At 45.7% G+C, this 12,622-nt stretch overlaps 1 protein-coding gene across 1 annotated transcript; it reads left to right on the top strand.

Moving 5' to 3' along the window:
* Window positions 1–2,584: 2,584 nt before the first annotated feature.
* Window positions 2,585–11,103, top strand: LOC139833093 (uncharacterized). The gene is made up of 3 exons (XM_071823249.1): window positions 2,585–3,950; window positions 9,435–9,518; window positions 10,831–11,103. The coding sequence occupies exons 1-3, from the start codon at window positions 2,777–2,779 to the stop codon at window positions 10,899–10,901; spliced, it is 1,329 nt and encodes a 442-aa protein (XP_071679350.1). The 5' UTR covers window positions 2,585–2,776; the 3' UTR covers window positions 10,902–11,103.
* Window positions 11,104–12,622: the final 1,519 nt, after the last annotated feature.

Below are 12,622 nucleotides of genomic sequence, written 5' to 3'. Positions count from 1 at the left end.
CGGGCAATTATTAATTATCTTGTCTAGCAGATTGCCCCACTTAATTTTGCTAAGCATGGTCCTTCTTGCATATCACATGCCATGCATCATATTGTCGCATTTCATTTCTTGTATTGATTGTGTACTCTCTCTTGTATGTGTGTTTGGTTCTTCTCGTTAGACGTCGGTACCGAGGAGTACGGCGAGGAGTACGACTACTACCTTGAGGAGGATCGTGTCGGTTTCTCTTCTTCTGACTTGACAAAGTAGCACTTATCCCTGCTACCTATTTTCTGCTTTTGCCTCTTTACCTTACTGCTATCCTAGTGTGCCGTTCTTGTCACGTATCCTATCGCATGTCACCTATTGCAAGCCATAGACCCATACATATGACCTACAACTGTTGTTTGGTTACAGGGTCAGCCATGCGAGTCGTAGGCTTGCTTAGTACCGTTATTACATTGCTACTATTATCGCTATCGCCACTGTTATCTAGTTGGGTTATATCTGTTGGGGGGTTCCGAGATACATGGTTATGGTTATATCTGTTCGATAAGATCACACCTTACTTATTCATGCTAATAATAAAATTGTTAAGTAGAGGCATCGGTGGGTCAGCTGATTTTTTCGTTTTGAAGAAGGCTCACTTGTGTCCAGTAATATCTTAGGATCCCGAGTTCTTGTTATCTGATCCAAGACTGAGCGCACTAACCATACGTGGGGTTCTGGGGCCTCCTCGACCAATTCCCCGAACTACTTCCATTGTCCAAGTGCCACAATTAGTTTTTGGTGTGTTTACTCTTTTATCGCGTGCATGCCAGCCTGTTACTTCTTTATTTTGGGAAGCCCAGTGAGCCTTGTATCCCTTGTTTCTGGTATGCACGTATAGGTGCGGCACGTGCGTCTATCGCATGCTGAAGCGGGTCATTCGCCCCTGTGTGTGTTTTGACCCTCTGAAGCCGTCCTCGCAACAGCTAGGTCCGCCTCGGAGACTCGGCCGAACTCCGTAACGGGTTTAACTTAGTTAGGTGGCTCTTGGACTTGGTCTGTGGTGAAGGGAGAGGTAGTGTCGTGATACTCTGCTTTGATCCAAAGAGGGTTGATCGAGCGTATGAGACCAGAGTGCACCCCTGCAGGTTACAATCTTTTCAAAAAGCCGTGTCCGCGGTTATGGATGACTTGGAGAAGTGTTGCTTGATCATAGACAACTTTCACCCTTTATCTGCTAATTAACTTGCGTAGTAATTAGCAGAACTATAATAAAAACTGGTTAAAACTGTACACCGTGTGAGTGCCTTTGCATCTTCTTCCTGTAGCATGTAGAAGGGGGAATGCATCGGCTGAGTTATATTTGCAGAGTTTTAGAACTGTTATATGCACGCTCTCTTATCTATATCTTGCAGACGGAAAGTTGAGTGTGTCTCTATAGGTTTTAGTGCAAGCTTTGCTGCCGCTAAACCCCACCATATAGCCGGCGAGCGCAGCCAATATTCTAAGTCTCGCTGGGTACGCGCCTTGGTACTCACCCTCGCTTTTCCTCTCTTTTTCCGGCAACCGTTGGCCCGATGTTTGCAGGTACGACAGGTTATGAGTATCCACCTGGACACTACTTTGTTGATCACGCCGAGGACGACTACATCGAGTAGAGGGGACGCTCCTAAGGCAGCAGCCTGGGGCTTGCTGGATATGGATCCGACTGCTTTATTTATGGACTCTTAGTCCCTTTTGCATCTTGTCTGTACTCAGACGTATATTCGCTTCCGCATGATGTATTGATGTATTGTGGACATGTGTCCTCTGAGTGTCATTTGCTATCTTGCTCTATGAGCGTTGCTATATACTTTTTAACTCTTTTGTGTCGTAGAGTTAATGTTGTGATATCATCTGTGATGCTATGCCCTTGTAACCTGTGCACCGTGCGTGTTTCATATCGAGTGCACGGGAAGGCGAGACACCTAGGCCTGGATGCGTGTACGCGAGGGGCACTAGTTCCGCGTCCGTATTCCTACTCCTAGGGTCAACAGCTTGGTACCCCGACACGGATACGTAGTCACGAGGGGTACTAGCTCCGTGATGCGTATCTAACTTCGGGGGCCGACAGACTTGGTATCAGAGCCATGGACTGCCTTTAGGAGCCCTTGCAGCGGACGTAGTCGTGTCTAGAACTAATACTTTAGTAGCTATGTAGGAAAACTTTATGTGCGAGAGTAGGAATTCTTTTTATTTCTTACCCAACCACCCTCCCTCTGGTAAGGAAGTGTAACGAATTTTACTCTCTTCTTACCTAAATTTCATCTAGGATTTCACGTCTTCGGGTTTCCGTAGTACCATAGATTTTTGTGTAGTTTTGTGTTGAGAAAATGTTGCTTCGACCCAATTCCTTTGTTACTTCATCAATCATGTTTCGGTTGAAATTCTTTTCTGGCTTGTTGGCATGATCATGTTAACTGGTTGTTGATTCCGGTGCTAATATCGAGTTCTTTTCCTCTATGGAGTTGTTCCTATCAAGTTCATGTTTGTGTTGTTCACCTTCCAATAAACATAACTTGGGTCGTGTTGACACTTGCCAATGTTAAAATTTTCAGTATAGCTACATACCACTGTCTTGCGAGATTTGTGAAGTATTGTTTTGCTATCGTTCTAATCTTCAATATGTTATGGCTAGCTCTTGTGTACTTGAATTCATGTACCTTGATGATACCTATGTCATATTCATGTTTCTATCTTGCAAGTTGCAGTTTCTTCTAATGTACTTATGTTGGATTTTTATCCTACTGTGTACTAATCTGCAATCTTGATGTTTGTCATCAGGATGCCTCCAAGGCGCGCACCTCCGCCTCCTCCACCTCCACCTCTGGAAATTGGGCAAGCTCTGCTGAATGTGACTCAGATTCTAGCGCAGCTGGCCCAGAACCAGGCGCAGAACAATGAAGGGAATGGTCGGGTCACTATCAGAGAGTTCCTTAACCTCAACCCGCGCACCTTCGACACTCCTCTGAAGCCACTAGATGCAGATGATTGGCTGCGTGAGATGAACCGCACCCTCAACATCGCGCGTGTAGCTCCAGCAGACAGAGTTTCCTTTGTGACCTTCCTCCTGAGAGGTGAGTCTGCTGCGTGGCGGGACAGCTACCTGGAGAGGAGAGATCCAGATGTTGAGACTGGTTGGGATGAGTTCCAGGCGCTTTTCAGGCGTCATCACATTCGTGATGGTGCCATGGACAAGATGCGTGAGGAGTTTCGTAGGCTCACACAGGCTGATATGGATGTGGAAACCTACAGCAGAGCCTTCACCAACCTTGCTCGCTATGCAGGTGATGAGATCTCCACCGATGAGAGGAAGCAAGACAAGTTTCGCAGAGGCCTCAACCCTACAGTCAAGTTCGCTATCAACCTGATCAAGTGCAGAAACTTCGATGAGCTTGTTGATACAGCTATCAAGGCTGAGACTGGTAGACAGGAGTTTGAGCAGTCAAGGAAGCACTCTCGTGACAATGGCTCTTCTTCGACACTAGCTATGCCACCTCAGAAGCGCAGAGTTTGGTTTCCTGACACTGCTCCACCAGCTCCACGGTTTTTTCACTCGAGACCGCCTGGGTTTGCTCCCCGCCCACCCACCCCTCAGTTTGCTCACAGGCCAGCACAGTTTCAGCACAGGCCAGCTTTCGCTCCTCAGCAGCACGGAGGTTTTGTTCAGCAGCAGAGGCCAGCTTTTGGTCCTCCTCAGAGACAGTTTGCTCCTCGTCCTTCTTCAGTCACTTGCTACTCTTGTGGTCAGCCCGGGCACACTTCTCGTACTTGTTCTCAAAAGCAGCAACTTCCACCACCACCACCTCGTCCTTCCTCGACTCAGACGATGGTGCGTGCTCCTTCTACAGGCAAGGCTTTCAACTATAACAATAAGCCTAGACCTGCCACTGTCAACAACATCACCGCAGAGGAAGCTGAGAAGGCATCAGACGTTGTGCTTGGTACCTTGTGAACTCTATTCCTGCTAAAGTTCTGTTTGATACTGGTGCATCACATTCTTTCGTGTCCACAAGTTTTGCACAAATGCATGGGTTTTTACTATCATCCCTAGGCAGCGATCTTGTGGTTCTTTCTCCTGGAGCTAGGATGCAATCTTCCAAGGTGAGCCATGGCAACCAAATTATAATTGGGGGCTATGTGTTCTTTGCTTCACTCATACTCCTCAACAGTGCTAGCATTGATGTGATCCTTGGCATGAATTGGTTGAAAGCTAACAAGGCAAAGATTGATTGCGCCACAAAGTCTGTCACTCTTGTTCATCCTTCTGGCCAGATAGTCTATTCTCCAACTTCAACAGTGCAAGTGTTCTCTCTTGAAGCAAATCCTCTACCTTCAATTGAAGATGTTCCGGTGGTTTGTGACTTCCCCGATGTCTTTCCAAATGAGCTTCCAGGAATGCCACCTGACAGGGCTGTTGAGTTTGTCATTGAGCTAGAACCTGGTACAGCTCCTATCTCCAAGAGGCCATACAAGATGGGTCCAAATGAGTTAGCTGAACTCAAGAAACAACTTGATGAGTTGGAAAAGCTTGGTTTCATTCAGCCTAGCACTTCCCCGTGGGGTTGCCCCACCATCTTTGTCAAGAAGAAGGATAAAACTGATCGCTTGGTGGTTGACTACCGCCCTCTGAATGAGAAGACGATCAAGAATAAATATCCTCTTCCTCGCATCATTGATCTCTTCGACCAACTTGCGGGTGCCGTTGTGTTCTCTAAGATGGACTTGAGAAGCGGCTATCACCAAATAAAAATCCGCAAGGAGGATATTCCAAAAACAGCTTTCACCACTCGCTATGGCTTGTATGAGTACACAGTCATGTCCTTTGGCCTCACTAATGCTCCAGCAACGTTCTCTCGCCTCATGAACTCAGTCTTCATGGAGTATCTTGACAAGTTTGTGGTGGTCTACCTTGATGATATTCTTGTCTATTCCAAGTCTAATGAAGAACATGAAGAGCATCTTCGCCTCGTCCTCACCAAGCTCCGCGAGCATCGCCTTTATGCCAAGTTCTCCAAGTGCGAGTTTTGGCTTCCAGAAGTCGTCTATCTTGGGCATGTCATTTCTGCAAAAGGCATAGCCGTCAATCCTGAAACAGTCAAGGCAATTGTTGAATGGCTTCCTCCGAAGAATGTCAAGCAAGTGAGAAGCTTCCTCGGTTTGGCTAGTTATTGCCGCCGCTTTGTTGAGAACTTCTCCAAAATTGCCAAGCCTCTCACGGATCTTCTGAAGAAAGACAAGAAGTTCCTTTGGACTCCAATGTGTCAAGAAAGCTTTGAACTCTTGAAACAGAAACTCACTTCAACTCCAGTTCTTGTTGCTCCAGATACTTCCAAGCCTTTCCAGATATTCTGTGATGCCTCTCTTCAAGGTTTGGGTGCAGTTCTCATGCAAGAACGTCAAGTTGTGGCGTATGCTTCTCATCAGTTGCGCAGGCACGAATTGAACTATCCCACTCATGATCTCGAGCTTGCCGCGGTTATACATGCTTTGACAACTTGGCGTCCCTACTTGTTGGGCAACCGTTGTGAAATCTTCACCGACCACAAAAGCCTCAAATATATCTTCACTCAACCAAACTTGAATATGCGTCAAACGAGATGGATGGAGACCATCAAAGACTTTGACTTGTCTATCTCCTACACTCCTGGCAAAGCAAATGTGATGGCTGATGCGCTGAGTCGCAAGGAGTATTGCAATAATCTCATGGTTAAAGAAGCACAACCTCTTCTTCATGAAGAATTCCAGAAGTTGAATCTTCAAATCGTTCCCCAAGGTTTTGTTGCAACCTTGGTAGTTGAGCCTACACTTGAAGAAAAGATAAGAAAGGCACAGTTGGGTGATGCCTTAATCGAGAAAATCAAGGAGAATATGCATCAATCAAAGTACAAGGCTTTCTCTCTTGATGATCAAGGCACCGTGTTCTTTGAAGGGCGCATGGTCGTTCCTAAAGTCGAAAGCTTACGAGCGTTGATAATGAAAGAAGCTCATGATACTCCCTTGTCTATCCATCCTGGAAGCACCAAAATGTATCACGATCTAAGGTCAACATTCTGGTGGACAAGAATGAAGCGTGAGATAGCAAAGTATGTCTCCGAATGTGATGTTTGCCGCCGAGTCAAAGCTGAATGTAAGAGACCGGCCGGTGTTCTCCAACCCTTGAAAGTTCCGGAGTGGAAATGGGATAAAGTCGAGATGGACTTCATCACTGGCCTTCCAAAGTCCCGCAAGGGCAATGATGCAATCTTCGTTGTGATTGACCGTCTCTCTCTAAGGTTGCTCACTTCCTTCCTGTCAAAGAGACAATCTCTGCTAGTCAGTTGGCTGAGCTCTACACCACTAGAATTGTCTCTCTTCATGGTGTTCCCTTGGAAATAAGCTCTGATCGTGGAAGCATCTTCACTTCCAGATTTTGGGCAAGCTTTCAGAAAGCTATGGGAACAACTCTTCTGTTCAGCACGGCTTATCACCCTCAAACTAGTGGACAAGTTGAAAGGGTAAATCAAATCCTTGAAGATATGCTTCGTGCTTGTGTGATCTCCTTCGGCATGAAATGGGAAGAATGTCTTCCATATGCTGAGTTCTCCTACAACAACAGCTATCAATCCAGTCTTGGCATGGCACCATTTGAAGTTCAATATGGTCGCAAGTGCAGAACGCCTCTAAACTGGTCAGGTCCCGGTGAAAGGAAACTCTTTGGTCCTGACATTGTCAAAGAAGCTGAAGAACAAGTCAGAATCATTCGTGACAATCTGAAGATAGCTCAGTCTCGTCAGAAAAGCTATTATGATAGCAAGCATCGTGATATGGTCTATAAGCCTGATGATCTGGCTTACCTCCGTGTGACTCCCATGAGGGGTACACATCGCTTCGGTATCAAGGGCAAGTTGGCTCCAAGATACATCGGTCCCTTCAAGGTTCTTGCAAGGCGTGGTCAAGTTTCCTACATGCTAGAGCTTCCACCAAATCTCTCCAAAGTGCACGATGTGTTTCACGTGTCACAACTCAAGCAATGTTTCAAAGATCCAGGCCGTGCAGTTGATCACGAGTCTATTGACCTTCAAGAGGATCTTTCCTATCGTGAGCATCCAGTTCGCATTCTTGATGAAGCCGAAAGGAAGACAAGGAACAGTTCTATCAAGTTTCTCAAGGTCCTTTGGTCTAATCATTCCGAGAAAGAAGCAACTTGGGAACGCGAAGATCTTCTCAGATCCGAGTATCCCGCTCTCTTCACATCTCCTTAGGAATCTCGGGGCGCGATTCCTTCAAGGGGGGGCGAGTTGTAACATCCCAAGTGAGCTACCCTTTTATTTTTGCAAGTTTGTGCATCATCTTGCATTCATGCATCTCATAATGTCACTTTTGGTTCTTATAAAAATTGCATTTGGATTTATTTTGCCTTTCATCTTTGATGTGTTGGTTTCTCTCTCTTCGTTTTACCTCCATCTCACTTGAGATGTTCCAACCTTCAAGCCTACCTATCCTACTCCTATACTTGACCACTTTTTAAAAAGGTCATGCCAAAACTTCTAGTAAATATGGGTTAATATTATACCCTCTCCTTAATCTCTTATTTTGTAATTATTCAACATAATAATCAACTTTTTGGTTTACTAAAATACTTTGCCTGGTTTAATCCAAACCAACAGTGAATTAAAATTATTTACAAATCTTTCTCTTATCCTAATTCAAAATGGTTTTGGTTTTGGTTGAGTAAAAACCAGAAAAGAATTTGAAATAAAATGGAAAAGAGAGCAGCCTAGTCTGATCCTTTTTCTGCTTGGACGCCCAGCGCAGCTCCTGTTCATCTGTCTTCTTTCCGTCAGAAACCAGACGACGTGAGCATCTTCCAATCTTTCTTCTCACGGTCACCTGCCCAGCTCCTCTATCCTTCTACCCTTCCTCCAAATCAAGCCACAAACCCTAGACCTCTTCCTCTGCGCCGCCCCTCTGCTCCTTTCTGCTGCTCCACAAAAATCAGAGAGGGACATTGAGGGAAAGTCTTCAGTTTCATCAGACAAAACCGCTAAGAAATCCTGCCGGAGATCGCCGTCCTTGCCGTCGTTGTTCGCCGCTGCTCGCTGCGGCGAGCGCGGGGATGGAGCCGCTGTGGTGCCCTCTTCCTCCTCGCTGAACCGGAGCCGGAGCTGCTCAAGAACGCCGCCGCCGCCAAGACGTACCTGGTGCGCCGCCGTGCACGCCGACGACCTCCGCTTCGCCCCGCCGTCGTCTCCATCCTCCCCAACTTTTCTCCCTTGACGTGGTGAGCCTCCGTCCGAGTTCCCTGTCGTTCTCCCGTACCTCTTTTCCGCTTCTTGAGCTGACGCCGTCATCTGCGTATCTTTCCGCTGTTCGTCGCTGCAGTTCGTCGTTGTGCCACCAGAGGCGCAGCAGCGTCGATCTTGGTCGAGTTTCGCAGTTTCCTTCAAAGGACCGAGCCCCTCTCTTCAGTTGGCTGGCTGGTTACATCTGCACCATAGGTGAGACTCAAGTTCGTTCGTTGTCGCCAGCGCGCAAGGCGCCCCTTTTATTCCTGTGCAGTTCTAAATCGTGTTCAGTTAGCTGCTGTCAATTCTTCAGTTAGCTTCTAGTTAGCTGCTTCCCTGCTATTAATTTGTTTCTTCAAAACGATATCTATCCCAGCTAGTTGGAGCACTTGGCCGATTCCCTGGGAAGCCTGGAGATCGAAAACTATCTGGCATCTGTAGCTGTAGTGTTGTTGTTCCGTCTCTGGTTCGGTTTCAGAACACAGTCTCACGTATCAGTTCAGTATCCTCTCTTCAGTTACGGTAGATGCACACAACTTCTTTTCTGCTGCCTGTAGTTTCACCCAGAACGTGATCTATCCAGTTTGTCTTTGTTTTCCTGCTACTCCTGGGATCGTTGTTCCATACCTCTGGTCCAAGTATAAAAAGATCACTCCTTTACTCCTTTGTTCTCTGGTACAGTCAACTGTTTTAACATTTTGTTTTCCCAAATTCTTTTAAACTGTGTAGTTCTATTAACTTACAAGGATTTGAATCCTATTTCAAATCTGAACCTGTGACAGCTATTTCTTGGAACAAGTAATTTGACTAATTGAAATAAGTGCTTCATATAATTAAAAGTTTGCCAAATCATATCTTGAGTACCGTGTCTCCGATGACGATGAACTTTATATCAAAATCAATCGTTTTTCCGAGATGAATCCAACTATGAACTTGTCATGCATCATAGACCTTTCTATCTCTGCCAGATGGTTAATTACACGAAAACTAAATGATATGTGCGGGCAATTATTAATTATCTTGTCTAGCAGATTGCCCCACTTAATTTTGCTAAGCATGGTCCTTCTTGCATATCACATGCCATGCATCATATTGTCGCATTTCATTTCTTGTATTGATTGTGTACTCTCTCTTGTATGTGTGTTTGGTTCTTCTCGTTAGACGTCGGTACCGAGGAGTACGGCGAGGAGTACGACTACTACCTTGAGGAGGATCGTGTCGGTTTCTCTTCTTCTGACTTGACAGGCGAGCACTTATCCCTGCTACCTATTTTCTGCTTTTGCCTCTTTACCTTACTGCTATCCTAGTGTGCCGTTCTTGTCACGTATCCTATCGCATGTCACCTATTGCAAGCCATAGACCCATACATATGACCTACAACTGTTGTTTGGTTACAGGGTCAGCCATGCGAGTCGTAGGCTTGCTTAGTACCGTTATTACATTGCTACTATTATCGCTATCGCCACTGTTATCTAGTTGGGTTATATCTGTTGGGGGGTTCCGAGATACATGGTTATGGTTATATCTGTTCGATAAGATCACACCTTACTTATTCATGCTAATAATAAAATTGTTAAGTAGAGGCATCGGTGGGTCAGCTGATTTTTTCGTTTTGAAGAAGGCTCACTTGTGTCCAGTAATATCTTAGGATCCCGAGTTCTTGTTATCTGATCCAAGACTGAGCGCACTAACCATACGTGGGGTTCAGTGGGGCCTCCTCGACCAATTCCTGAACTACTTCCATTGTCCAAGTGCCACAATTAGTTTTTGGTGTGTTTACTCTTTTATCGCGTGCATGCCAGCCTGTTACTTCTTTATTTTGGGAAGCCCAGTGAGCCTTGTATCCCTTGTTTCTGGTATGCATGTATAGGTGCGGCACGTGCGTCTATCGCATGCTGAAGCGGGTCATTCGCCCCTGTGTGTGTTTTGACCCTCTGAAGCCGTCCTCGCAACGGCTAGGTCCGCCTCGGAGACTCGGCCGAACTCCGTAACGGGTTTAACTTAGTTAGGTGGCTCTTGGACTTGGTCTCGTGGTGAAGGGAGAGGTAGTGTCGTGATACTCGCTTTGATCCAAAGAGGGTTGATCGAGCGTATGAGACCGTAGAGTGCACCCCCGCAGGTTACAATCTTTTCGAAAAGCCGTGTCCGCGGTTATGGATGACGTGGAGAAGTGTTGCTTGTTCATAGACAACTTTCACCTTTATCTCGCTAATTAACTTGCGTAGTAATTAGCGTAACTATAATAAAACTGGTTAAAACTGTACACCGTGTGAGTGCCTTTGCATCTTCTTCCTGTAGCATGTAGAAGGGGGAATGCATCGGCTGAGTTATATTTGCAGAGTTTTAGAACTGTTATATGCACGCTCTCTTATCTATATCTTGCAGACGGAAAGTTGAGTGTGTCTCTATAGGTTTTAGTGCAAGCTTTGCTGCCGCTAAACCCCACCATATAGCCGGCGAGCGCAGCCAATATTCTAAGTCTCGCTGGGTACGCGCCTTGGTACTCACCCTCGCTTTTCCTCTCTTTTTCCGGCAACCGTTGGCCCGATGTTTGCAGGTACGACAGGTTATGAGTATCCACCTGGACACTACTTTGTTGATCACGCCGAGGACGACTACATCGAGTAGAGGGGACGCTCCTAAGGCAGCAGCCTGGGGCTTGCTGGATATGGATCCGACTGCTTTATTTATGGACTCTTAGTCCCTTTTGCATCTTGTCTGTACTCAGACGTATATTCGCTTCCGCATGATGTATTGATGTATTGTGGACATGTGTCCTCTGAGTGTCATTTGCTATCTTGCTCTATGAGCGTTGCTATATACTTTTTAACTCTTTTGTGTCGTAGAGTTAATGTTGTGATATCATCTGTGATGCTATGCCCTTGTAACCTGTGCACCGTGCGTGTTTCATATCGAGTGCACGGGAAGGCGAGACACCTAGGCCTGGATGCGTGTACGCGAGGGGCACTAGTTCCGCGTCCGTATTCCTACTCCTAGGGTCAACAGCTTGGTACCCCGACACGGATACGTAGTCACGAGGGGTACTAGCTCCGTGATGCGTATCTAACTTCGGGGGCCGACAGCAGTGATGGTGAGGAGGGCGGTGAGGCACGGCCGTCGTCGTGGGAGTGTGCCTGGTAGAAGCATGAGAAAGATGTGGTGTTAATATTGTGCTCTAAAGGGAAATATCCTCTGTTGACCGATGTTTTATAGGCCGACGGGCAAACCGCAGGTTTTGGGGTAGCTTGAAAATGGGACGCGCCAACAATTTCAGCGCGTGTTTTGCGGCAGAGATGAAAGTCACCCATAAGAAACTTTCCTCATGGAATACCTTTTGCTTGTTGGTTGGTCGTGTGGACAACATATATATGGGAGATGCCCATAGCTAGCTAGGCCATTCATATCAAACTCGAGTGATTATCACTAAGTTTACAATGAATATATTTCATGACACTTGCTATTGGCCGGATAGTAGAAAATATATTTCATGACTTCCCATATTAGTTAATTTATATTATTTCAATTGCTAAAATATTTGCATATTCTTTTAGAGTTCTAAAAAACACACTACACAATGACAATGGATATTACCACTACCTTCTAGGTCCCGGCCATCAGATTTAGGGCTCCTTTGATTCATAGGATTTGCATAGGAATTGTGTAGGATTTGGTTCCTATGGAAAAATTCCTATGCATGTTGTTTGATTCATAGGAATATATCCTATAGGAAAAATACCTATGGAAATCTTGTAGTGTAATTCCTATAGGAAAAAAACATTAGCTCATACCTCATGAAAAATTCCTTTGCTTCAATCAAACACACTTCACCTTCCTATGGGATTCAAATAGACATGCCATTCTCATCCTATGACTTTCCTATTCCTATGCTTTTTCTATCCTTTGAATCAAAGGAGCCCTTAGAGAAAAGTAGCTTAGCCAGAGATTTAGACCTTTGTGCAACAAATACATGAGTTGGTGATATGTGCAAAAGAACATGTTAAGTGAGTGTTCTGTGCAACAATGACAACAATAAGTGGAGTTTCGTGCAAAGGATAAAAGGTGCAAAAGGGATCACACGGAAGGAGAAAGAGAAAGGGAGAGCAGTGCCTCACGGGGCCGCTGTTATTTATGGTGAAAAGAAATGCTTCACTTTTTTTGGTGAGTGATGTTGACTGGCACATGGGTTTCAGTTCCGTAGACTCAGGTGCAGGCTACGCGCCCATCTAATATTCTTTTTTTTCAGCGACAAATGGGAGAGAGAGAGAGAGAGTCTTGACGATGCGTCTTTACTTGACAAAGAAGATTGCTGGGAGTTTGCCTACCTACCGCACGTGACTTGTGCTCACTGA

This window comes from Lolium perenne, chromosome 7, assembly GCF_019359855.2.
Source record: "Lolium perenne isolate Kyuss_39 chromosome 7, Kyuss_2.0, whole genome shotgun sequence".
Taxonomy (NCBI): domain Eukaryota; kingdom Viridiplantae; phylum Streptophyta; class Magnoliopsida; order Poales; family Poaceae; genus Lolium; species Lolium perenne.
The sequence above is the reverse complement of the archived record's forward strand: the minus strand, read 5'-3'. Positions and strand labels throughout refer to the sequence as shown.